General features: G+C 41.7%; 1 protein-coding gene across 1 annotated transcript; it reads right to left on the bottom strand.

Annotated features, from left to right (window-relative positions):
* Window positions 1-920: 920 nt before the first annotated feature.
* On the bottom strand, window positions 921-27331 carry ccdc80 (coiled-coil domain containing 80). Its single transcript, XM_033618273.2, has 10 exons — window positions 25860-27331; window positions 25436-25633; window positions 24594-25090; window positions 22169-22507; window positions 19540-19696; window positions 14802-14938; window positions 12060-12211; window positions 9271-9374; window positions 2974-3057; window positions 921-1877 (listed from the first exon to the last, which is right to left on the bottom strand). The coding sequence occupies exons 1-10, from the start codon at window positions 26551-26553 to the stop codon at window positions 1555-1557; spliced, it is 2685 nt and encodes an 894-aa protein (XP_033474164.2). The 5' UTR covers window positions 26554-27331; the 3' UTR covers window positions 921-1554.
* Between the last annotated feature and the right edge of the window lie 644 nt (window positions 27332-27975).

Here is a 27975-nt window from a genome sequence, read left to right as displayed (position 1 = left end):
AATATCATAAAAAAGTCATAGTATAGTATGTCGTTATAAATTATCATAAAAAAGTCATAGAATAGTATGTCGTTGAAAACATCATAAAAAAGTCATAGTATAGTATGTCGTTGAAAACATCATAAAAAAGTCATAGTATAGAATGTCGTCCAAAATATCATAAAAAAGTCATAGTATAGTATGTCGTTATAAATTATCATAAAAAAGTCATAGAATAGTATGTCGTTGAAAACATCATAAAAAAGTCATAGTATAGTATGTCGTTGAAAATATCATAAAAAAGTCATAGTATAGTATGTCGTTATAAATTATCATAAAAAAGTCATAGAATAGTATGTCGTTGAAAACATCATAAAAAAGTCATAGTATAGTATGTCGTTATAAATTATCATAAAAAAGTTATAGTATAGTATGTGGTCCAAAATATTATAAAAAAGTCATAGTATAGTATGTCGTCCAAAATATTATTAAAAAGTCATAGTATAGTATGTCGATCAAAACATCATAAAAAAGTCATAGTATAGTATGTCGTTATAAATTATCATAAAAAAGTCATAGTATAGTATGTCGTTATAAATTATCATAAAAAAGTCATAGTATAGTATGTCGTTCAAAATATCATAAAAAGGTCATGGTATGGCATCATGGCATCAAAAATATCATAAAGAAGTTATAGTCTGCAGTAAAAGTATCCTATAAAGCCATTTACACTAATTTTCATTCCAAACCATAGAGAGGATTGTCATTATTATTAAATGACCAATAAACATCCTGACAAGCAAAACAATTCCCTTCATCATCATATCAGGCCACTAGGAGGAGACGTAGCTTAAAAGATTATTTCAATGCAGAAGCTGAAACTGAAATTTTCAGCTAAGTAATGACATTCTGAGCACAGCAAGCAATCCATACACCAAAACTGGTGGTAAACAAACGTTTATTTATCATATAGCACAACAGAGTATAAATAAGAACATTGTATAGTAACAGAAACTTTACAAAAGAAAACATGTGACAGCTTCTTTTCATAAAATAATCGATAACTGCACCTCAAATGCAACAGATGTCCAATAAATACATATATGTCTTATTTTAGCCCATTATCTACAAAATAAAGGTCTGTGCTGATAACATGAATATGTAAATTTGACCTGGAAGGCAAGTGAAGGAGACAGATGATATAATAACGTGCAAAACACTCTGAAGCTGCAAATCCATGAAACAAAAACTAAGTCCACAACAGATCCCTGAACCTCCAGGCTCTTCTATACATTTAGTCTCTAACTGGCTCTGATTAAATCCCCTTGGAAATTACCATTACTTGCAGCCTATTATGCTATACATATATCAAAGATCTTGACAGGTGAAAGCAACTGTTTTCAGATTCAGATTCAGATTCAGAATACTTTGGGGCTGTCACTAAGTGCTACAAAACATTCAAAGACCCTGCTCCATGTGAGCCGCCTGCCTGGTGGAGGATGGGGAGGAAAGATTAAAAAGGTGAAAGGAAGAGGGCCAATAGTGCCGAGCACCAGCTGCGAGGCAAAGGAAGAGTTAGTAACCATAGCCCTGGTGATAGCCGTCCTGGTAGCCGTGTTCGTATCCGTGCTGATGGTAGCCATAGCCGCCGTACTCGTCCTCAGGGCAGCGCATACCCAGTGACTGCTGGATGGCCATTTCTTGTCTGCGCAGCTGCATTGAGTCTACCAGGTCATAGATAATAGCCATGGACCACATGGGCGAAGGGTACCAGGACTTCACGTTGCCGTCCTTTCCTACCAGCAGCATGGAGAAGTATTCTGGGCTGATCTGGAAGTAGTTCCTCATGTCCTTCACCAGCATGCCAGACAGCCCTTCACGCTCGACAGTAGCGCTCCCTGGATTGAGCAGAGATTCAGGTTAGGAATTAAGTATTTAAGACAGACATTTTATTTTTAAAAGAGAAGTCCCAGCCATGTTTTCCTTCGCAGACTTGTTTGACATTTACTGTATCTCCACATGCTGAGCTCAAATGCCAAAAGCAGAAACCTGAACAACTTCAGTCCGCTGGCAACAGCTCCAGTTATGACTTGCGGCTTGCATAAGCCGGACTCCCATTTCTTTTTTCCCAGTAAAGTTTGTTTGTTTAAGAGTTCTCTTGGGCAACATCTACCAGGTCGCATGAAATGAAAGAAATAATTCATTTTTTATTCCCCTGCTGCAGCAGCAGCAGTACACATGGTTGTGCAGTTGGGAGGTTGTTGGAGAGCGTCCTTGATAATGGCAAATCTTTGAGGTTCCTCTGGAGACATGGTGAAATGATAGGAGGACCTTTGACACACTGGTCTGTGCAGAAGGGTTTAAGGAAAAAATGGGATTCTGGTTTTACTGAGGGAGATCTGGGACATTTTGACTTTTAGTATGAGGAAAGACAGCTGTTTTGAGGTGAAACCAACAGTAAAAGAAGGCACTATGTTCATATATAGAGGTACTATTTATACTATGTCGTGACTCCTAACAAAACAAAATGAGGGCAAACAGGTGAACTTGTTCTGGGCTTAAGTTCTGGGCTAAGATTAAACCAATGTCCAGTGCTCGTTTTATATTTGGATTTGGCGATCCATTTATTCTCAATACAATATACACATGCCCACCATAACACAGACAGGCAGCAGCATTGTCCATGTTCAATGGTTATTCTATTAAGCAAATTGAACAGCAATACTTCATGCTTTCATGACACGGCTCCATGACATGGTCAGAAACGGTTTGCTTCCAGTTCCACACACCTGATTTTCATTACCTATATGCAGCTTCACACATGAATGCGCCACCCTGTGTTCAGTTTCATAACTGCATGTGTATATTTATATTTACCTTGTTTAGATAAGGATAAAACAAACAAACAAACAAACACTATATTATGGCTCCAACATAATTCTTGTGTTACTGTGTGTCCGACCCACTAATAATTTTATATGACAAAGTTCTTACCGTTGATAGGATAGAGCTCCAAGACTCCGCCCATATCCGGCGCCTCTGTGCCGACCAACTTCAGAATGGCGATGTGCCTCAGACCTGTGTCACCATGGCAACGACAAACACAATAACAACACACATGAGAGACAAAAAATATGATACAGTAAAACTCAACTTCAAACAAGAACACTGGATCTTATTCACCAATCATTCTCAAGAGGAAATTTCTTCATGTCTCTTCTCCACCCTCTTGAGAGGTCTGAGGCATTCTTGACCTAATTCTGTCAACTTTTATTTTCAATTTCGTGGTGTGCACGCAGATCATGCCCTCTAGGACAATGGGATTCATAATTACAGAAACAGGTGTGAACAGTTCTGAGGTTAAAGAACATGTCATGAATCTGACGTAGACATTTCTAAAGACTTTTCTTAAGGATATATTTAAAAAACTTAGAAGACATTGGTGAATAAGGCCCACTGTGTCTGCAATATGTAGACTATTTTGTATCCAGCAGTCTTCCTGCTTATACAAGCTGATTTCACTGTGGTTACTCATTACTGGAACCATCTAAGCGCTGGTTTCTAGGTAAAAGGAGGAGAACGTGGTGGTCCGCAGAGTCCTGCCAAAAAGCTGTTTCCTCTGAAGCGAGAAAGCCCACATTAAACACAGGAGAACGCAGGCTTCACTTGGTGGGAGCCAAGTGCTGAATACCAGGATCAAACCTCTCAGGCCTTCAGCCCAGTCAGCAGGACAGGCCTTTGTCTGGGCCAGGGAGAGAGGGAACAGGCCTGGGTGCCAGCCCAGCCAAGAGCAACACATGAGGGGGGAAGTCCTCACAGACTGCTGTCTGCGTCTGCTGATAAGCAAGACAAGCTTTTTTTGTCTTCAGTCCTCTGACTCACTCATATGGAAAATCAGTGTACAGACATAGATACTGATGTCAGAGCATGTACTGCTTTGTAATAAGGCAGATTTTAACAAAAAACAAGTCATGGTGAGGTATGTCAAAAAAAATATATAAAAAAGGCATAGTACAGTATGTACAGAAAATGTGAGAAAGTCATGGTATAGTATGCGGTAAAAAAATATAAAAAAATAGTATAGTATGGGACAATTTTTTTTTAAATCATTGTATCATAAGCAACCAAATACATTACAAAAAAGTCATAGTAAAGTATACAACTGAAAATACGGTTAAAAAGTCATAGTCTAGTGTGTGATTGAAAATAGCATGAAAAAAGTAACTGTATAATATGTGATAAAGAATCATAAAAAAAGTCATAATATAGTTTGCAATCAAAAATATAAAAGTCATAGTATAGTACAAGTTAAAAAAAACATAAATAAAATGTCATTGTATGGTATGTCATAAAAGACATTATAAACTAGAATGACTGCCTTGGGGATGTACACCTCTGTGAACCATTCAAGTTTAGATCCAAGTCTATGAAAACATGCATGCTGAATAATGGCCAAACAGAACATTATGATGTCACAGTGAAGTTGACCTTTAACTTTTTGAATATGAAGGGCTCTAGTTTCCCAGCGTGGCGCAGAGTGGCGCAGGGTGGCGAACCCCGCGCGGAGCTAGTTTCGAGCAGCGCAACCCAAGGCATGCTCAGTTTGGTAGTTTGGCAGACCGAGGTGTGCTGAGATGGGTGTGGCGGTGCAGCAGGGGGAGGTGCCGACAGATCCAGCTTGGCGCAGTGACAGTTTCGTGCCAAAAGGCTTCGCCGAAGGTGCGCTGAAAGCTCGCCAACTGAAACCAGGTCTACTGTCAGTGCAGGGGGAGTGCAGCCGGTGTAAGCCGAAGTTTGGCTGACCAAACACGTCACCAAAACCTCACAGTCAGGTTTCCAGAATGTCAGGCACATTAACGATGCAATAAATACCCAAAAACACTATTCAATGCAACTATCTGCAATCAGCACATAAATGTATCTTTATATCGACTGTCCCGTCACATCTGATGTCAGATCAAAGGGGATTGGCACCGTTTGGCACGTTTGGCACGCGTAATGGAAACCCAACCTGATTTGATTAACACAGCTGCGAACTAATGAGTTCACATCCCTCTCAGCCAACCACAAACAGCCACAGCATCAGATAGGGAGTATATATTCAGCATCTGTCATCTTAGAAAAGTCAAAAGAAAAGAAACAGAGTGAGACTGCAAGAGAGAAAGAGAGAGCGCACACACGAGAGAAACGCAACATTGATTTACAGTTGTGGTGACCTCCTCCCAGGCTACCTTTGCATCATCAGCTCGTGGAGGTCTGCTCACAGTTCCGTATATTCGGACACTGCGAGCTTGGACCTCCCAGCCCAAAACATCAGTTTCCTCCTGGGAGAAGTTTGGCCGTCTGACGCTGCTGCTCTCTTCTGCCATGGCAAATTGAGTAAACTCTCATTACACCTTCACGCGGTGCATTTAAGGGCGAGGAGAGGGGCTCATTTGATTGATGTGATGTGTGTAAAACCCACTCCACGCCTTCTCTCCTCCCTCTTTCCGACTTGCGCCGATAGGAGGGACGGAGGTGGGATAGAGGAGTAGCTGCGCCAGGGAGCACGGTGTGCCAAAATTACAAAATCCGCCTGGCCACACCCAGTTGGCGAAGCGCAGGTGCGCTGTGCCTCCGCCGCGCCCAGTCTGCGAAACTAGAGCCCGATATGTCATCGTATTGTCATTTTATCCTATGAGACATTTGTGTGAAATTCTGTCATAATTAGCATATAAAGTTATGGCCAAACATGCTTTGTGAGGTCACAGTGACCTTGATCTTTGAATACCAAATTCTAATCAGTTCATTCTCATGTCCAAGTTGTCATTTGTGCCAAATTTGAGGAAATTCTTGAGTTAACAGAGTCATGAGAATGAAATGGACACAAAGTCACAGTGACCTTTGACCCTAAACATTTGATAACTTAGTCCTTGGGCCCAAGTGGACGTTTGTGCCAAATTTGAATACATTTCCTCAAGGCGTTTTTGAGATACCACATTCACAAGATTAAGACGGATTAAAGGTCACAGTGACCTTGACCTTTGACCACCAAAAGGCATAAAAAGTCATAGTTAAGTATGCAATAAAAACGTAATTAAAAGTCATAGTTTAATTTTATCAAATATATAAAAAGTCAAAGTATAGTACGTCATATAAAATATCATATAAATGTCTGTATAGTATGTCATAAAATAGTCTATTATATATTCTGATTCAGAGTGACTTGAGAACGAGCAGCAGAGTCAGCTGACATCCCTAAAAAAAAATCTTTTTATTACTAATAGTATCAATCATCATTAAATGAAGTCATAAAATCTGTTTAAATGTTTGGTAATTTTCTTCTTGAAGTGTAATCATATGAATCAAATAACGGATAGTGCAAAAGTCAAACTCATAAATGTGACAAATAAATCTGTGCTCCTGACTATCTCACGCATTCTGCAAGAGTGTAAGGGAAAGAAGTAAGAGCCAGGGAGAAATGTCAGAAATCTTGAATTCCTATAAACAAAACGGGAACATGAGGTTCAAGTCAGGGAGAAACTCCAGATGACAGCATTTATTTGGTTTTCCTGAGAAGAGGAGTTCACTGTGTGCTATTTAAAGTTTACATTTATCTCACATAAATCAGTCAGATGCGCCAGGTTGCTGAGATTTACAGAGTTTAGATAAATGTCTCTTTTTGAGATATACAGTAATAACATTTAAGTAACTGTGGAAAGGTTGACTAGCTGGCAGAGGGAAAAGGCCGTCGTCAGGGAAGAGAAGAGCTTGTTAGCCCCCAGACAAAACACACCAGCCGTTTGCCAGTTTTGTCATCTGGGATCCCTCTGCACATCCCTCTGTGCACACACACACACATGCACACACACACTGATAATATCTGGAGGGTTGCAGTTAACAAAAACATCCCGTGTAATCAACATCTTCATGTGACAAACATATTCATAAGTGGTCTAAGTAATACTCTGGCAGGCAGTGACAGAACACATGCCAGGGTTAAGCTAAGGTCACCAGAACATATCAGGCGCTCAGCTGAGAAGCACAAAGAAAGAAAAACAGATGAGAGATTAGATTTCGCTCAATTGTAATCACTTGAATGTTCATCTACATTCTCTCTTCAGGTGGGTCTTTCCTGGGGGGGTTAAGCTTTCTGTTTTGTTTGTTAGTTTGTTTCTGGCTGCAGCAACAGGAAATAGTTTGGAGCACAGAAAGAGTAGTCAGTATGAGCGGAGACACTCAGCACACAAACAGGAAGGACAGAAAACAGCAGCATGGAATCCAAAGTCCTGACAGCACCAGTCAGACTAATGCAAGGTGCACTCATCAGCAGAAACGGCACCATTTTGTCAAAATAAGAGCAAAACATAAACCACTTTAAAGAATGAGTTCACTCAAATTAAGTTTTGAGATCTTTTTCTCAAACATGTAGCCTACTAGGGATAGTTCAGATTTTTCGGAAGTGGGTTGTATGGGGTACTTATCCATAGATAAGATTATCCATCTATTGTATATTACAACCACTGGATGTCAGTCGGCACGCTCCAAGTTTGGAGAAGCAGGCCGGAGTCTGACATAGGAGCCAGGCAATCTACTGCTGTAGATGATGTCAGCAACACAAAGCTTTTGAGTCACCTAAAAGGAATTATTATCAGTTTAAGCGTACACTATATTTAGACTATTTTCACTGCTGTCAAACAGTGATTTCCGACAGAGATATTAAGCCCTTTTATCGCTCTCTTCAAGGCCAGACTTCCTTGAGACTTGGAATTAACGCCCTGCAGCTGTATGCCTCTGCAAACCCATCAAGTTGCAAAAACATGAATGCTTCACACACATCTTCCCCCAGGCAGCACAGAAGATCTACACAATTTCGAGATGGGCACCCAAGATTAGTGTCACCAATTCAATATCTGGCTGCGATATGACGTTGAATAATGGCCAGAAAAGTGTTTTTACAGAAAATGATGATGTCGCTGTGAAGTTGACCTTTGACCTTTTGGATATAAAATGTCATCACTTCATCATCTTATCCTGTTAGACATTTATGTGAAATTCTGTCATAATTAGTGGATGGATTCCTGAGTTATGGCCAAAAGCATATTTTGTAGGGTCATAGTGACCTTTGCCCTTCAACCACCAAATTGTGGTCAGCTCATTCTTGTCTCCAAGTTGTCGTTTATGGCAAATTTGAGGTATTTCCCTAAAGGCCTTCTCAAGTTAGCACAGTCACGATAGTGTGATGGACACAAGGTTACAGTGACCTTCACCTTTTACCCCCAAATCTGATCAGTTTATCCTTAAGTCCAAGTGATCATTTTTGCCAAATTTGAAGAAATTTCCCCAAGGTGTTTTTGAGATATAACATTCACAAGAATTAGATGGAAAAAAGGTCACAGTGACCTTGACCTTTGACCATCAAAATCTAAATAGTTCATCCTTGAGTCCAAGTGGATCTTTGTGCCAAATCTGAAAAGTTGCTTCAAGGTGCTGTGGAGATACTGTGTTCACTAAACTGCGATCGAAAAGGTCACAGTGATCTTGACCTTTGATGACCAAATTCTAATCAGGTAATTGTTGACTGAGAATTGGTATTTGTGCCAACTTTAAAGGAAATCCCTCAAGGTATTTTTGAGATATTGCCTTGCAAGAATGAGATGGATGCAAGGTCACAGTGACCTTGACTCTAGACCACTAAAATCTAATCAATTTATTGTTCAAGCGTTTTATGCAGGACATTATGATGTCACAGTAAAGTTAACCTATGACATGTTGGATATAAAATATCATCACTTCATCATTTTATCTTATTAGACATTAGTGTGAAATGTTATCATAATTAGCATAAGACTTCTTGAGTTATATACATGTTTTGTTGGGTTCCAGTGACCTTGACTTTTGACCAGTTCATCCCTGAGTTCATGTAGATGTTGGTACTAAATGTGAAAAAAATCCTCTCATGGCGTTCTTGAGATAGTGCTTCACGAAAATGGGATGGACACCCAGAAAACATAATGCCTCGGTCCATCGCCAGTGTATTGATTTTTTTTAAGCGGAACTTTAGGAGGTTAAAGTATGGTTTGTTGCTACCACCATCCACTGCAGTACATTGCTCATCTTCCGTGTCAGTACTCCTGCTGCTTCTTCAAAATGGGGATGTGCCGACAGACATCTCTTGTATGTAATACACTGACTGTAACTGTACACTGAGTTCAAAAAAACTATCCCTGCAAAGTTTCCAGACCTCAGGAAAGTGAGTTAAATGACCAGTCACAGGTCAGTGACGAGACAGGTTGATTTCGGGTGACTCACCGAGGTTGCAGGCCTGGCTGGTGAGGGCGTAGAGCTGCTGCTGGTAGGCCCACTCCTCGTCGTTGGGGGCGGAGATGATGAACAGGCGACGTCTCCAACGGAACCTGCAATCACAGAAAATTTCAGCCTGGATTTAAGTGGCACTTTGGTGCGGCAGTGAAAGCTCTGCGCTAAGACAAGGAGTTTGTGCTTGTACACCAACATGTTCCCATACTATTACTGCCAGAGGGTGACAACCCCGAATTATGGTCAAAAACCTGCCAGATCTCAGCGCTGTGATCTGAAACTAAAATTCTGGTCTCCATGGTAACAAAAGACAGCCTGTCTGGTTTAGACATCTCAGGAAAATATGTGACTGCAGTGATTCAGCCTCGAGGTACTTTTTGTTGTTACTTTTAATATCCATGGGACACACACACACACACACACACACACACACACACACAAACAGGCTGCCGCGCTCTGCCAGATGCTTCTTATGAACGCTGTAAATTATGATCCAGCTGATTATTGAGCAAAGAAACAGCTGTTTGATGGGAGCGGAAACAGCCTGGTGAGACCACCCAATAATTCTGACGACCAACTCCTCAGCAAAACATTTAACTAAGAAAATATGTATGACAGCTTTATTAAAGCCCATTCCAATGAATAAATATCCACACACAGTGTGCCCTTTCAGGTGGCTGGTGGCTGTTTTAATGCATGTTAAAATAAATATTACATGGTCATACTCTAAATACTTAAAGGGCAACTTTGATGTTTTTCAACCTGGACCCATTTCCCTATGTTTTGTGTCTAAGTAACTAAGGAGACAACTATTTTTGAAACTGACCCAGTGTTGAGTGAGATGCCTGCAGCCAGCACTGCGAAACAGACTGTAATGTAACCACTCGGGGCATTTGTGCACCGTCAATTTATGTCCACTAAAAGACATTGTTTTTGCCACTGACAGGCTCAGACTGTTATTCTAAGCATCTGACAACATTTTGGAAAGGATCCCTACAGAGATAGACCTTTTTGTTAAAGAGAAAGGATCCCTTGCCTCCAGAAATCACTATCACCAAACCAACCAGACTCCATTTAAATAAACAGTGATTTTAGTGTGTATAGATGCAGCATATGTTCACATCTAACTAATAAATTAAACGTTTAGTTGGTGACTGTTGGAACAGTGTAGAGAGTAGGGCTGCACGATATTGGGAAATATCCAGGTCAATTCACACACTTGTGAGTAAAGCATATAAGAGGAGAGGTGAGGGCTCCGTCTGATCTCTTCATAAAGTAAAGTTATATTATTTTGCGCGAGGGACTCTTCATATAATAACATAACAATCTACTATTTATCGTGTTATACGGTGAAACGTTTCACCTGAAAACGTGATGACTTACATTGATATATTGTTATTATATAGTATATTGCGCACACACACAGGTAACCGAGCCCGGCCCAACCCGCAGCACGGCACTGTACACACAGTCAATGGAGCGGAGCCTGTGTTGTGTTCAGGCATTGTCACGCAAATAACAAATTCCAGCACTTGAATAGGCCGTTTATTCTTTATTCCACTTGTTTTGTTGGTCAGTGATTAAAACGGAAGTGAGTTTTACGCGCATCACTCTGCAATTTATTTGTGCAGGCTTAATTTAATTAGGGCAAGCCACATTGCAAGCCCCGCGATGTAAATATTGCACACATGTGCATCGTGATGGCAATGCTTAAAAGATATATCGTTCAGGCCTAGAAGAGAGACAAACTGAAACTTTTTTTGTGAGTTTTATTTTGTTTCTGTTGACTTTGAATTAAGCGTGGTGTACAATGATAGAATTGCTGTTTATTTAAATGGAGACTGGTGAGTTTGTCGAAAGTGATATGGGGCTGTTTCTGGTTAAACAAAAAGGACTGTACCCTTTTTAGGAAAGGGTTTATCTCTGTAGGGATCCTCTCATAACGTTGTGATGAACTTAATTAAACCTGTGTTAATTTAGTTAACAAAAATTGTGACAAAAAATATTAATCAATGACCTAAATCAACAATGTTTCATTTTCGTTGACGAGACAGGACGAATGTTAGCGGTGGACTATCAGACATGCAAAGTGAGAGGAGAGAACTGAATGATTATCTTATGAAACGTTAATTAGAAACCGAGAACAACCGTGCTTGCAATGATCTTCTAATCCCGTATGAACAGTATGAGATCGGGGTGCCAACAGGCTGTAAACTCCAGTAAATAGTCACTGCAGGGATGTTTCACTACCCTGCAAAACACTCACAGCGGAGCATCATCAGCTGTTGGTGTGAGTTGTGAGCTGTTATTCAGTAGTAAATAAGCAACCGTGTGTGTCTGACTGTGTATGGTGGAGCTGCTAAATGGATTTGTGGAGTTAGATGCAGTGTGACTGCAGTCTGATTCACCATGGACATTACTGACGGTGCACAAATGCAACAAGTGGTTACGTTAGAGCCTGCTTCACAGCTGCAGCCCTCTAGCTCAATACTGGACCAATTTTAAAAACAGTGGTGTCCATTAGTCACTTAGACACAAAAACATGGATCCAGGTCGAAAATATCAAAGTCTCCCTTTATGGGGCTTTTTATGGTTTTGGGGAAGTTGCAATCAAGCAAAAACTTATATTACATCAACATAACAATGCTCACGTGCAGAAAGCCAAGTTTGTAAAGTCATGGTTTTCTCAGAAAAGCATGTGTATGAGTCCACAAAGCTGTGGTGTTAGACGTCCACATACTTTGGGCCATGTGGTGTATTTAAAAATGTAGAAAAAAGTTTACCTGGAAAGGAAGTTCTCCAACGATCTGGGCTTGTCCTCTTTCTTACAGACGACCCCGTCTCTCTTCTGCTGCTCCATCTCTCGGATGCGGGAGGAGAAGGTGTCGATGTAGTCGAACACAGCCTTCATGGCGATGGGAACCTCGTAGGATTGCTGAGAAAAGAACATCAACAAGAACCAGTTATACACTCCCAAAGATCAATTCCAAGATGTGGTGAAGCCACAGGATAAATAAATCAATATGCTTGTGAAAAGAAATCTGCAAAAGACATGGAGGATATGAAAATAGAGTTTCAATGCTCTAAACAATGGTGAAACTGTTTCCAATAGAGTGATGGAGTGAAGTTTTGGAACATGTTGGTCGATGTGCGGTCGCCTTTTTCCACATCACAAACATTCTTCATAATAACTTCTGGGAAGCAGCACAAGGCGTATCGGTTAAACATAACACAGCATACCAGTTAATTTACGAAATACTAAACAATCTCAGCATGAATATGTAACATAGCCACACACACACACTCTCACACCTTCCTCGGGATATGCTGAATCTGCCGCACGGCTCGTTCTAACTCTTTCACACCTCCCTCCGCTCGCTCCCTCTGCCACTTTCTGTCTCATACCCACACCCACATCCTTGTGCGCTCACAGACTGCCCTGTCTCTGCCTCTGTCAGCAGAGAAGTGAACACTGGCCTCTTTGATGAGTTGGTCCAAAAACAGCCTGGTGATTTACCCTGGCATGCACACACACATACACACACACTCAGGTGTGGGGCAAATGTCATGTAGTGTGAATTAAAACAGTGTTTTAGTGAAGGCAGCATGCTGGCAGTGCGAGGACAGGTCAGTCCACCTTCAAAGAGAAACACAAGATGAAAGTTTTTGGGGAGGAGGGTGGTGAACCTGTAAACACAGAGCGGAGGCCAACAGGACAGCGGAGCCACGAATAAAACAGGAACACGGCTAATTTATGGGAATTAACCAGAACAACATCTAAAAGAGTACAAGTATTTTAACTTAGAGGGAAAGTTTGACTCAAGTCATATTCAGATAGTTAAAATATAACGGCTTGTTCAAATTCAGGATCCTTTAAAAGATGTGGTCCATAAAAGAATGAGGGCTGGGGAGCATCAGACAATTATGTTCTCCAAGTTTAAGGGAAAAGCTGGAGGAGCCTTTGAAATTAGGCAGACCTCAACATATTCTGAGCAGGGGCTGCTACCCGGCCAACATTTGTATGCCGGGCGCAGGTGGGTAGAAAATAGGCTGAAAAATGGGCCCTATATGGGATTGTCCGTGGGTTCCATAGCGGCTCCGTGCCACTTCCCACAAGGCTTTCATGCAGGGTTACACTGGGTGTTAGATGGGCCTGAACTGGGCAACATACGCAAGACCCATCTCGGTCCCAGCTTTAAATTCTATGTGGGGACTACATGGCTGAAATATGGGCTGTAAATGGGTTTGTCCAAGGGTCTGATGTCGGCCCCATGCCACGGGCCCACAAAGTTTCGCAGGGTTACACTTGATGGACAAACATCTGGACAAACATCTGTCGAACCTGTGCAGCAGTACAATTACCTCGTTACTGTCATTGATAGCAAGCTGTGCTTTGAGCCCCAAGTTGATGTTGTATGTAAGAAAGGACATCAGCGCATGCACTTTTATCGCAAGCTTCGCACTTTTAATGTTGACACCACTTTTATGAAAATGCTTTATTCCTTTTATTGAATCTGTTCTTACGTTTTCATTTATCTGCTGGAACAGGTCACTTTCTTTTAAACAAAAAAAAACTCGCCTGCAAGGCACTGTGAAGGTGCGCAGCAAAATTGCTGGAGCACCCTTAAATGACCTCCATGACCTGTATCAGGTCAGGTACATGAAAAAATCTAAATGTATCCCGGCCGACCCAAGCCATCCACTAAGAGACAATTCTGTGCTGCTACCATCAGGGCGCAGATATAATCTCCCCTGATGCAGAACAAATCGGTTAAAAAAGTCATTTATTAAATACCGATTCTAAATGTACTTGTGTATTCTTTTATGGTTGTTTATTTATTTGTTGTGATAATTGTTGTCTTTGTTTTAACTGCTGGCTCTAACGCAAATTGACCCTCCGGGATAATAAAAATTCCTTGAACCTTGAACGATACCCAAATGGGCTCAAAGTAAGGTGGCCATTTCCGGCCCATACTCACTTGGTACCCAGGTAGCTCCAGCACAACGCTGGAAGCCTCCTCCTGGCTCCTGGAAGCCACGGGAGGATTTGTTGGGTCTCTTTTACTGAGAATGGCAGGTGAACAGGACTTTTCCTCGATGTTGCATTGGTTAAAATAAATAGATTTCTGTCAGAAAGGGCTTTTTTGAGGAACCGTACAAGGAAAACTTCTCCCATATGCACGATCAACTTCCTGTGCTCCTTGTCCTTGCTATGCAGTTTTATATTTAAAAAAAGGTGGCTAAAGTGAAGATAAGGGTAATGGGAAGGGTTAAATCTTGTTACTTATAAAGTGAATCACGTCTTCATGTGTTATGAATTATAAATTGCTACACTTGGTCTCATTTATTCATTACAGTGTAGCACTGTAAAAGGGTCAGATAGCTGCATTGGTGGGTTTCTCTGGTGGGTATATTTTATAGGGGCAGGTCCTGCATGCTACAAACAGAATGTGTCCGAGGCTCTACACGTCTCACATACTCTGTCTAAAAGGACTGTGGAGGATCTATAGAGAGCGAGGCCTTACCTTGACTCTCATGTCAGAATCGGTGAGGACCATGTAGAAGTCATCATGTGTCATACTGAACTCTTTCCTCAGCTCTGTGATCAGATCCTGGTTCACCAGGTCCTCCTGACGAAGGCCCTTCATAGGTTTGTCATTTTCTGGAAAAAGAAACAGTGGGACAGATATCGTGAGATAGCTTATATTTGTTTTCTCACACTATTTGATTGTGAGGGTTAATTAATGGAGCCGTTCTTCAATTGTTTTTTTGTGGAGAAAAGGATTGTGTTCCACAGCATACTCACTAGAACCAGTGGAACCTAAACATAAGAACATAGAAGATACGGTAACTTCTGACATGTCAGCTTTACTTTTGTTTACCAACCATGATAACGTCCCAACAGATGGTATTGTTTTTTTTATCTTGTGAGTCTGTGTGTGTGTGTCATCATGGTAAAATGTGAGTATTTTGCCAGGTGTTCACGAGGGCTGTTCCCTGAAAGCTAAAGACTCAAATCATCAGTCAGAGACCCCTCAGTTCACTAACATTTTTCAAGCAGCAACTTTTCTGGCCATTATTCAACGATATATCTCAGGACCAGACCAAATACCGAATTGGTGACTCTAATTTTTGGTGTTCACCTTGAAACTGTGCTGATTGTATGGATCCCCTGTGCTGCCGGGGGGAAAGAAAGGTGTATGTGAAGCATTCATGTTTCACAAACATAAATGTAAACTATGAGTGCAACTCAATACGTGGTGGCGAACAACTACAAGGAATACTTCTAGTTTACCCTTTATTTAAATAAAAAGGTCTCATTGAGATACAATATCTCTTGTGCCAGGGAGCCCTGATGATGGGAGGGGAAATATATTAAAAAAAGGTTCAAATGAAAATACAAAAAAGGGCAGATGACATCACAAAACAACCCAAAACACAACAATAAACACAAGACACCCAGTAATCAGGGGGAGAATCATGGCAAATAATGGCACTTGTTAAAAGCAACATCACTGCTCCATAAAAACTGATTTTAAAGTACTTTCAAACATGTCAAGACTAGAGAGGGTAAAGTTTCCAAGTCTAGTGTGCCTGCAGCTGGATATGGTGCTGCAGAGTGAAAAATGTAAATCTGACAAATGTTTTGTTCATGAGACTGTCACATCTGACGAATAAAAGCTTTTACACAACTAAAGAAAAATCACATTACTGTCAGATCTTAATGCAAAATGATGTACAGTTGTGATGATAAGCTTTCCCATCAAATAAACCATAATAAAGCAAACACAATGTGAGTTTGCAGCTCTGAAACATGAGGAGTAAAATGTGTTTTCCATTGCTAAACTCAAAACAAAGTGCCTTTGAAAAAAAATGTGTCTGACATGACAGTGAAGTGGACTCGGCAGAATGCAAACAGGCAGAGTGAATCAGGGACAGACTCCACAGAGCAGCTTTTATTCACTGAGATCTGGCTCTGAAATCTACTGTAGCTGGCCTTTATACAGACCAAAGCAAAAGCCTTTAATCACCACTCCCTCTGTGCATGTGTGCACGACACACACACACACACACACACACACACACACACACACACACACACACACACACACACACACACCACAGAATAGTGTTTTTTGGTCGCTGGTCCATCCTCTCTGTGTCATGTAATGTGTATGAGCAATTAAACCAGGAAAACCCCGGCACATGTTGGAGACAGCCGACACAGACTGAACACACAGACATGCTGTCCACCAACCAACCAACTTAAAACTCTGTGAGGTCACTCTGAACTGAGGGAGGGGCTACACTGAAAGGACTAGTTGTTTGTATACAGTACGTGCTCACACACACACACACACACACTACTACACACACACTGACCTTCTGGCCGGTAAGTGGAACAAAACTGTAACCGAGTCCGACCATGGGTGGGGGCGGGTGACGTCACCTCGGTGCTTTTTCCAGCATTCCATCTGGATAAAACCTCGTTGTCATGTGGAGTGACAGACTCATAAAGTTTTACAAAGTGGGTTTGCATGTCCTGAAGTTAACACGCACTAACCCAAGCCTTGGGTTTGGGACAGCTATAAACTTTCTCAAAGTACGAGGGGCCGCCAAGCACAAATGACACAGCGCGTTTCATAAAAACAGCAGTGGTTTTGTTCCTTTTGAACAAGTAGCTGGAGGCTGCTTCATAAAAAGGACATTTTATTAAAAAAGCGGTCATAATTGCACTGAGTGAATGTGTGTGAAATGGGTTAACTGTCTTCAGCTTACGCATCAGCTCCAGGGGAGGCAGACTTGCCCCCTTGTTTAGGATGATACACAAGGAGGGTATGTACTCTGACACACACAGACCCCTGTACTGTAACAGCTCATCTAATTTCCTACAGAAAGACCCACACACTCCTATTTCATCACTAAGAATGCAATGAACGTGTGACCTTTCAAAGTGATATAAAAGTACTGTTACCACAGGGTTACATGCAAATTAACGTCAGACCACAGAAGTCAAGATCATAGGAGTCAGATGTCAGCTCTGTCTATTATCACCTGCACAGAGAGACACACAATACTGTGGCTTTGGCAGAGCGAACGTACAGTCTGAATGTTATACTTGGAGCAGAGATCATTGTCGAAAGCATCTAGTTTGACATCATGCGAGAAAGGTAAAACAAGGACAGGCCAGCAGACGTGGCCTCTTCTGATCTCCACTCCTTAGTACGGAGAACATTTTCACAATAGCATTTCCCCTGAACTTAGTGTAGCTTTTACACATCGAGTGAAAATGTGACTGAAGAACAGCAATGTTCTCAAGTCATTGAGGACTTGAGTCATTGACAAAATACAATTACCACCTCTCATTTGTATGCCTCCGCAAACCAGTCAAGTGGCAGTTTGCATCCATGTCTGTGAAAACATGGATGCTTCCCCCCGGCAGCACAGAAGAGCTACACAATCAGCACAGTTTGAACACCCAAGATTAGAGTCACAAATTCATCAATTCATTTATCTAACCAAATCTCTCCCCTTCTGTTCCTGAGTAATGACAATGAATAATGGCCAAAATGAGTGTTTTTGCAGTCACAGTGAAGTTGACCTTTGACCTTTTGGATATACAATGTCATCACTTTATCATTTTATCCTGTTAGACACTTGTGTGAAATTTTGTAATAATTACTGTATGAATTCTTGAGTCTTGGCCAAAAACGTATGATCAAAGTGACCTTCAACCACCAAATTCTCATCAGTTCATTCCTGAGTCCAAGTTGACATTTGTGCAAAATTTGAAAAAAATTCCCTTAAGACGTTCTTAAGATATCACTTTCATGAGAATTTGATGGATGTGGTCCAGTGACCTCGACCTTTGACCACCATTTTCTGATTCTTCATCTTCATCTTTCACTCAAAGTGGATGTTTGTGCCAAAAGGTGTTTTTTTTTTTTTTAAGATATTTTTTTGGCATTTTTTGCCTTTAATGGACAGGACAGTTAAGTGTGAAAGGGGGAGAGAGATGGGGGGATGACATGCAGCAAAGGGCCACAGGCTGGACAGCCTTGTACATGGGGCTCCTGCTCTACCACTAAGCCACCGACGCCCCCAAAAGGTGTTTTTGAGATATTGTGTTCACAACAATAAGTCTGATGCAAGGTCACAGTGGCCTTTGACCACCAAAATCTTACCTGTTCAAGTCCAAGTGAACGTTTGTGCCAAATTTGAAAAAAAAAAAAAGAAAAAAAAAATTCCCTCTGAGTGTTCTTGAGATATCAGTCGCAAGAAAGAGACAGGTGAGATCATTGTCACCTTTACCTTTGTTCACCAAATCTGAATTAGTTTATAGTTGAGTTTAAGTGAATGTTTGTGCCAAATTTGAAAAAAATCCCTCTGAGTGTTCTTGAGATATCAGTCACAAGAATGAGACAGATGACATCATGGTCACCTTGACCTTTGACCACCAAATCTGAATTAGTTCATTGTTGAGTTTAAGTGAACGTTTGTGCCAAATTGGAAGGAATTCCTTCAGGGCACTCTTGAAGTATCATGTTCAGGAGAGTGGGACGGATGGACGAACAACCTGAAAATGCAGTACCTCCAGCCACGGCTGTTGCAGAGGCAAAACAACAAAAATAAACATTGTTTTATTGTTGCTTTAGTAAAATTCAGCCGGTATAATATTACTGGGATATTTTGCGTCGTGGGGCTATAAAGTGAATGCACGAGAGACTTACGTTGACCAAGTGTCTAACTTCTGGTTTAGCACTCTGCTAACTTAAATGGTGATAAAATTATTTTAACATGTGGCTTTTCTAGACGTTAGAAACATTATTGGATCACATGGGTTTATGTAACACTGATCAATCTGCACAAAGACAGTCAGCTGCTATATTTACAATATTTTGATACTTTTTGAGAGTTTCAGTTCTGAATGTGATTTTTACATTTTGCCTGAGATGAGGAGAAAAGAGTTGAGTGCTCACAAAATCTAAACAACAGCTTTCTTCATTAAAATGTGAAAAACATCCACTGAGATTTCAGATTCTCATAAACAGTTATTCTGGGTAGGTGCATGACTCAGAAACTGCAACAAGCGCTGACAGCCCAGCGGAGGATGCATTTGCCCAACCAGATGGAAGGGTTGGATGAGTTAACGCTGGTGTCTGAGAGAACTGCCAATCATCTCCTCTGCACAGTTACAAACAAATGGCTGCTTTTAAACCTTCACAGAAGACGACGAGAGAAGTGAAACTGTGTGCTAGTTACCTAGCTGGTAGTGGTCGATCTTCATGGTGGAGTTGGTCAGAGAGCCAAAGATAGTGATGATAGAGACTTTCCTGATGGCCATTTCACACACAGACTCCAGGTACTCGTCCCTCTGCTGAGCATACATACTGTTCTCCTCACTGGGGGATGTAATCAGCTGCAGGGAAGGAGAGAGGTTAGAGTGTCATGTATATACAATGAAACCACGCACACACACAGATATACACACACTGTACACACCCACACATATACACAGTGTGCTGCAGAGGTGATGTTTACATGAACCTGCAGGCAGAGGATTGGGCCTGCCCGCAGCACTGCTGTGATAAGAATCTATAATGGCTGCAAAGCGGAGACGCAGAGTCTGTTAGCACACAGCTGTGCAGCCTGTCAGATCGCTGCTCCACATACTTTATGCCTGTTCAGATTACAAACCACTTCAGTGTGATCATAAAGCAGAGACATCATAGAAACTAAATGGGGAAATGAGGGGATGATTTGCAGCCCCAAAGCACAGAGGTGTTTACCGATTTGTTGACCGGCAAAAATGAATCAACAATAGATTACTTCTCCAGATGTTGAGATCTTTTGGCGTTCGGAACTTCCAGAACTTTCCAGTACTGTGTTTTGGAAAACAAACTCCCTCTTATTGGAGTTGGAATATACTGTAGATCACCTCCTCCTGCTCCACAACTCATGTTGGCTCAAAACTCTGAAGCTAGTTAAAAGAAAAGCAGAATCCAAGACAAAGTAATTTTGTGAAGTATTTATGATTGCAAAATTTAATGGTTTCACCAGACATTGCTGTTGGATCGCAGCGCTAATTAGCTTGTTAACTTGTCTTATTGTGAAAAGATGATTTTTATTACTGATGCAGAAAACTCAATGATGAAAATGTACTTTACAGGAAGAGTTCAACAATCTGGGAAATATGCTTAATTTGAGAGTTATATAAGAGAGCTAATACCAAAGTCCTACATAGGTACATGAAATGAAGCTACAGCCAGCTGCCAGTTAGCTTAGCTTAGCATAAAGACTGGAATCAGAGGGAAACTGCAAATAATCAACACGTCAAATCTTAAATGTTTTATCCACATGAAAACTGAGAGGTAAAAATGACACATTGTGGTTTCATGGACAGTTATGTGCTGAACTATTTCTCGGCTGAGCACAGTGACTTCTTGATGTCACAGTTGGTTGCCTGGGAGGAAGTAGCTGTGGTTGGCAAGATCTAACTTGTTAATTTGTGAGCTTTAGGGCAGTGGTTCCCAACTGGTTCAGCCACAGGGTCTACACAGTAATATATTCACTGCATACTTGCGTTTGGCCATGTCGTCATGCTAGTTTGCTGTCTTTGTAAAGACGCTGTCCATTTGTCAATCACTCTACAGCAGGAAATGACACTTCAAAATAAAAACTATGTGCAAGAAATTCACTGTACGTAAAAATAAAGTGTGTTTTTTACAAACTTGACATGTTGACACGCAAGTCACTTGTGGTCCATTCAGAATGGACCCGCGATCCACTTTTGGACTGCGACCCACCAGTTGGGAACCACTGCTTTAGGGCAAGGTCACACGAGTGAATGCAGGTGAGTGAGCACCACCTGCAAGACAATTTCTGTGCTGAATGTGACGCATGCAGAATGCTAGCTTGCTACTTGCATGCTTGTCTCTCGACCATGGACTATAAAATAATGGATAAAGCTATTGTGATGTCAGTCACTGGGTTGTAGTTTGTCGAGTTCGGCATTTTGGCCATCACCATCTTGAATTTTTTAAACCAAAGGTGACCATATTTGGAAGTTGGGGGTGGATCTGACTGAAAAGCCGAAGACATTATCGGCAGACAGCCTGTCAATCAAAGGAGCCCCAACCTTAATTAGGCATAACTTTAAGCCTCATTAAAATGTTAATGGTTAAATTACGTAAAAATTCACCCCCATACAGTTGTCATGAACGGGGAAATTCGCTCTAAAGATCAAAACCATTTTTATTTCTGCTGTAAAGTTGGACATGTTAACATAGAGGTCTATGGGGACTCGCTCTTGGGGCCAGCCTCAAGTAGCCATTAGAGGAACTTCAGTTTTTGGCAACGCTGTGCTGGCTTCATTTTTCAGCCCCGGAGGTTGCCACTTGGGCAACAATCAGTGTCTCTTCCATACATACTTCTTTGCTATTGGTTGAGGCTGCAACTTTGCTAATCAGAGTTCACCATAGCTGATCTCCACCCAATATGAAGACAAAAATTTGCATTGCCACTGGAAGAAAATGTTTGGTTTGCCCCTTTGCTTGCATTAAATGGAAGGCAAATTTCCACCAATGTGTAACAACGTACTTTAAAGTTCATGTTCTTTTTAAGCTCTGTATGCTAAGCTAAGCTAACTAGCAGCTGGCTGTAGTTTGTATTAAAGCGAGTGGTATCAATTTTCAATTTTCTTATCTAACTCTTAGCAAGACAGCTAATAAGTATACTTCCCAAAATATCAAACTACACCCTCACAGCAGTGCAGTTTAATACTGCACCTGAGCACTAATATTTCCTTCTGACCGAAGCCTGAAACTGAACAGTTGCCAGACGAGTGAGGCAGTGGGCCTCTTGTGAACTGTGAGTTATGTCATGCTCTCACCAGCAGCCGCCTCCTGTTCTCAAAGTAGTCTAGGAAGGAGGCCAGAGATCCCTTTGGAGGGGGCGTTGGCTTCTTAGTGGGTTTCGGGTAGTCCTCTTTCTCAGGGTACTTTGACAGCTTCTTTCCATTTTTCTTTCCCCCAATCTTCCCTGCCTTTCCACCTCTCCTCTCCCCTTTCTTGGCAGCCTTGTCAGCCTTTTTCTTCTTCTTGTCGTGCTTATCGTGCTTGCCCTTGACCTTCTTGGTGGGACTGATGTCGGTGAAGGTTTCTGTCTCCTCAGGATCACTGACTGTTGGCTTGCTTGGTTCATACTTGTCCTCGTACTCATTAGTCAACACCTGCACAGATAAAACCACGTTATTAACTGATAAATTAATTGTCCACATTTTTTATGTTAAAACATTTCCATCACAGACTGAAATAACATGATAATGCTTTAGCCTATACCTAGTTCCAAAGAACATAGAGTTCCCTGACGAAAAAGAAAAATCCTCTTGTGCACCCAAAGTGAAGCAACAGTAGTTAATTTGGCAGTCAGCATCACCAGTAAAACCCACACATCCATTAGAGTTAGCAGTTCAATTTAAGAGGCCCATTCCTGAGCCATATAAACTCTATTACTAAGCAAATAAGACAAAGGACCCTTCTTTACACAGTTTACCAGGGCTGAATAGATGAAGAAAAGTCTGATCCCCACAGAAACTTCATCAACACACAATCTGAAGACTCCCGGTTGTATGCCTCTGCGAGCCAGTCAAGTTGAAGTTACAGTTTATATTCATGTCAGTGAAAACATGGATGCTTCACACACAGAAGATCTATACAATCAGCACAGTTTCAAGATTAGAGTCACCAATTCAGTATCTGACCTAATGTCTCCCCTTCCGTTCCTGAGATATGACATTGAGTAATGGCCAGGAAAGTGTTTTTGCAGAACATTATGATGTTACAGTGACCTTTGACCTTTTGGCTATAAAATGCCAACACTTCATTATTTTATCCTGTTAGACATTTGTGTAAAATTTGGTCATAATTAGTGTATGAATTCTTCACTTATGGCCAAAAACATGTTTTGTAAGGTCACAATAATGCCCTCAGCCATGGCTAACACCTGCGCGGAGGCATAGAAAAGACAAATCATCACGTTAGCAGACTGCTAACGTGACAGTTTTGTAGAAAAATGTTCACAGTTTCAAAAGGATTCAACGTAATGATCAGTGTGACTATTTTAGCTAACCTTTATGAGCATATAAAACACTACGGTTTCAAAGGTGATACACTAAAGTGGCTAATGAGTAGCATGAAAGAAAGAGAGGAATATGTATCAAGAAATGGATGTGCTTTAAACACTGTTCACATAGCATGTGGTGTACCACAAGGATCTATTTTAGGACCCTTAATATATCTTATTTACATTAATGATTTTTCAGTTCTTTGTAGTTTTCTGGTCCCATTTTTTTTACTGATGATACCAACATGATTTTGTCACATGCTGATGTACACACTCTAATAAAATACACACATGAGGAAATGGTAAGAGTTGCAAGATAGTTTCAACTCAATAAGCTCTCATTAAATGTTAAAACATCAAATTTCATTATATTTGTGTCAAGTAGCAGGAGGTATGATAGGGATTTTGCTAGAGTTTAAATAGATGGGGAAGAAATTTCTCAAGTCTATTACACATTTTTAAGGCATTTTAGTTGAAAAAAACTTGAAAAAAACACATTAATCTTATTTGTAACAAAATTGTGAGGTCACTGGGGATCATCAGCAAACTACAAAGTTTTTTTTAAATGTGTCTTGTTTATTAACTTTACATTATTCCATGATTTATCCCTATCTGATGTATGGTAATATTTTGGGGGCAAATACATACCCCAAAAATCTGCAAAAATGATTTATAAGATTGTCAACTTTTTTAAAACTTTAACAAGGCTTCTGTTCCACTGTTCAGGAAACTGAACCTTCTTTCGGTATATGATGTAAATATTGATCAGATATACGTATGTTTACAAATATATTTTCTTACCTTCCTCTCTACCATTATCGTTTAGCAAATTCTTTAAATTTAATTCACAAATTCATTAATATAATACTAGACAGGTTAATCAGTTCCACCTTCCTTTTTACAGAACGACATATGTGCAGTACTCCCTATCATTGTGTGCAGATCTGGAACACCAAAGTACCTGTTTTCAAGAGCTAATTATCCTCAGAATAATTAGGAAGTTTATTTGTATAAACCTGCGGCTTCTTGACCTCTCCTGATACATTTCTTATTTCTACAACCAAATGGATTCTATGCAGTTTTGTCTGTGCATATAAAAAATAAAATAAAAATATACATTTCCAAAACTAACTGAAGGATGGTTTTAGTGCTAATGTTTTTTACAGAATGAACCCCATACACTTTTACCTCACCTTCTCTCCCCCATTCTTCCTCTTAGTAGGTTTGATCTTAGAGGGTTTATGTGTGGAAGGTACCAGCTTGCGGCTGTGTGGATCTCTGTTCTCCTTGTCGGTGCGGTTATCTCCAGCCGGGGTGGTTTTAGCTGGATACCTCTCCCTCTCTCTGTGGTTGTAGTCGTAAGGATCAGCGGTGGTTCTTGGAGCAGGCAACCACAGGGCGGTGGTGTGGGCTTTGGTTGGTTTCTGGGTGGTGGTGGTGGTGGTGGTGGTTGTGGTGGGTCGTTTCGTGGTGGTTCTTCTAGTGGTGGTGGTAGTGGTTGTTGTTGTTGCTTTGGTTGTGGTTGTTGGTCTGGTTGTGGTGGTGGGGGGCCGGGTTGTAGTCGTTGTGGTGGTGGTGGTAGTTGTGGTGGTTGGTCGTGTGGTTGTTGTGGTGGTGGTGGCAGCTGTGGTTGTGGTTGCGGGCTTTCTGAGGATCTTCTTCCCTGGTTTTCTTTCTACTGGTGCATCAACTGGTCCAGACAGAGACACATAACAGATAAAAGACTTCCCTCCAAAGGCTTCCTACTAGTTTTTATTAGTCTAATGGTTTAACTTATATGAATGTGTCAAAACAGATTCTAATGTGAAAAGCCACGAACAGTTATACAGGCACAAATCCTCCAAAGGGTTTTAGTTTTTCAGATACTCCTATCCAAGGCAGAACAAAACACTGTCATATTTTTTCAGAATTTTGACATGTCCCTGTAATTAAATTGTGAATCACAGCAGAAATATTGTGAACAGCAAAATACAGCAAACAGTGATTAAACGGATCAAAGCATTGTAATATAAACATAATAATAACGTCTTCTCACCTGTGAGTGTGCCCTCCTCCACCTGGCCCTCCACACCTGCTGCTCTGCACTTCTGGACGAAGCCCTTCTGTCTCAGCTTCTCCAGCTTCCTCATGGGCGACTGGTCGATCACCTCGTACATGGCCTCCAGCCTCACAGGGTACGGGTACCTCTCCTCCACCTGCAGGGTCTTCTTCAGCAGCACCATCCCAAACTTCCCTGCAGGTCACCACATCTCTCATCACATTTGGGTACAAACTGTTTCAGGTTATCTGTCATGTTTCCACCCAGATGAGGAGTGAGTGAGGTGTGTGCTGTCTTACATGAGCTCAGGTTGGTCACCACAACAGAGACATTCAGACATGATTCATGGATATAGAATAAGTTGGGTCAGTACAACCAATACAAACAGTCACCTCCTTCAGCACCTCCACCCATCCCTTACCTTTCTCCAGTTTGAGGAAGCTCATGAGTCTGGGGATGAGTGCTGTGTCCAGCGGCTCCTCCATCACCTTCCCCTCCGTGGTGATCCTCCTCACCTTGCCCCCCATCTCTCCCTCCTGGTGAAATATGACAATCTGGTGGACATGGCGCTCGGCGAGCTCACAGTACACATCTGGTTTCAGAAGAGACATCATCAGTCTGTAGTAGCCGTCTGAATCATGGGGCGCAGAGATCACCAGGACGCGGTTCTTCCCCGCAAAACTGGCGAGCAGATTTGGTGACCCGGCGCTGTTGGGCATCCGGGCGACCCTTGCTCTCGCTCCTGGAGCGCCCTCATCCTGCAGCATGCCCTGCTGAAGGGGCATGCCGATCTGTCCGGCCACCCCTCTCCTTGGCACTAGACCCTGACCTCCTGCTCTCTTGCCCAACATTGTCCCCGTCCTGCCTGAAACTGGAGCACCCTCGTCAGCCTGCACATCTTCCTCCTTCTTGGAACTGTGCACCGAGATTGCCGAACCAAACCCAGGGCGCATCCGTCCGACTAGGCGCTCCTTGTTCGTTGTGCCCAGCTGGGCACGTCCCAGTCTTGCGCGTCTCTGCAACTGCACCCGCTTGAGGTGAGTCTGTCTGTCGGCTTCGCCTGTCCAGGTTAGCAGATATATCAGAGCTAAAGTGAGAACAAAAGCCCCCCGCATTCTGGCGAGATGTCAGATAAAGCAGGCTAAACACTCACTGAGGGTAAGATAAAGATCCAGTGGTGGAGCCGCGACTCTGGCGCGTCTTTAGTGCATTGGAGGTTGTTAATGAATTAATTCCAGATGAAGACTCACAGAGTGCAACATCGACTCATAACAGTCTGCCACTGATGTGTTTCAGAGCATGCCTTCTGCTGAGGAAATCCACTTCACTCTCTGAGCTGTAATTGGCAGACAAGGCGAATGAGAGAAGAGTTTGTTGTGCGTAAAGTTATATCCAGAACTTCATCTCAGCCACACTTCCGTTTACAGATATAATCCCAGCAGGTCAGGAGGAAAGATCTTCTGTTATATTAACATCCAACACTCTGTAATAATTCCTCAGCCCCAGGGTAAATGAATGAAGTCCTTCGGAGAAAAGTTTTGGACCACGTCACATCTCCAAAACACACTCAGGTTTGCGTTAAAACCCTAATGGTTTAAATGATCCCATCAATATTCGGGTGCTGTTTATATCCAACAAACTGTGAGACGCTCATCTGGCTCTGTGAAGAGGAACCTCCGACACAATGTGAGAAATGTGCACACTGCGCTGAGTCTGCACAGAAAAGCGCGGCTGTGCTCCTCCGCAGGTTCTCCTTGGCAAAACTGAGCTTTGGAGGCTTTCCCAGAAATGTCCACACAAACCTCAGCCTCCGGACTCTTGGCGGCGCAGCGCAGGACCTGCCCCAGGACTGTCTGCTGCCAGCTCAGTCTGCAACACCCATCTCAATACAAATACCTCAGAGCAGAGTTTGGGGGACGGTTTTAGGTTTCAGTGAAGCAAAGCTTATGAAAAAAGCTGACTAAAAGCACTTTGTAGAATATGTGAGAAAAGTCAAACAGTTTGCTCCCCTGCTCGTGCACGCCCGCAGTGATCTGTATGCGACCTGCGGGAGCGCGCACAGCAGCGTAAGGCGAAAACTTTGAGACACTGCGGTGAAGTTAGTTTTAAGTTGGTCACTGGACAGAGATTCAGTCCAGTTAACCCCACACTGTGAGCAGGAGGACGGTGAGCTCACCTCTCAGCCCTCCCTATAACTACTGGAGGCTGACTTAGGGATCATCAGTGTGTTACTGTTCAATAACATAAAACCGATGATCTTTCAATACCTTCATGCTGACCTGCCCCTAATGGTTAAAATTATCCTTTAAAATTATTCTAAATTTGTCTCATGTAGGAACATACATATTTCATTACTATTGTGCAACTCATTTATTTTACATAAATATTTTAATTTTAAATAAAGGCATTTTTTTCAATAACTTCCATGTCATGTGACCCAGCCAGTTAGATTTAATACCAAACTGTATCACTATATAGAACACAAACGACACACCTTATTTAATCTGATAGAAAATAGAAGAAGCACTGAAAATAGG

The sequence above is a fragment of the Epinephelus lanceolatus genome, chromosome 14 (assembly GCF_041903045.1).
Source record: "Epinephelus lanceolatus isolate andai-2023 chromosome 14, ASM4190304v1, whole genome shotgun sequence".
Lineage (NCBI taxonomy): Eukaryota > Metazoa > Chordata > Actinopteri > Perciformes > Serranidae > Epinephelus > Epinephelus lanceolatus.
The sequence above is the reverse complement of the archived record's forward strand: the minus strand, read 5'-3'. Positions and strand labels throughout refer to the sequence as shown.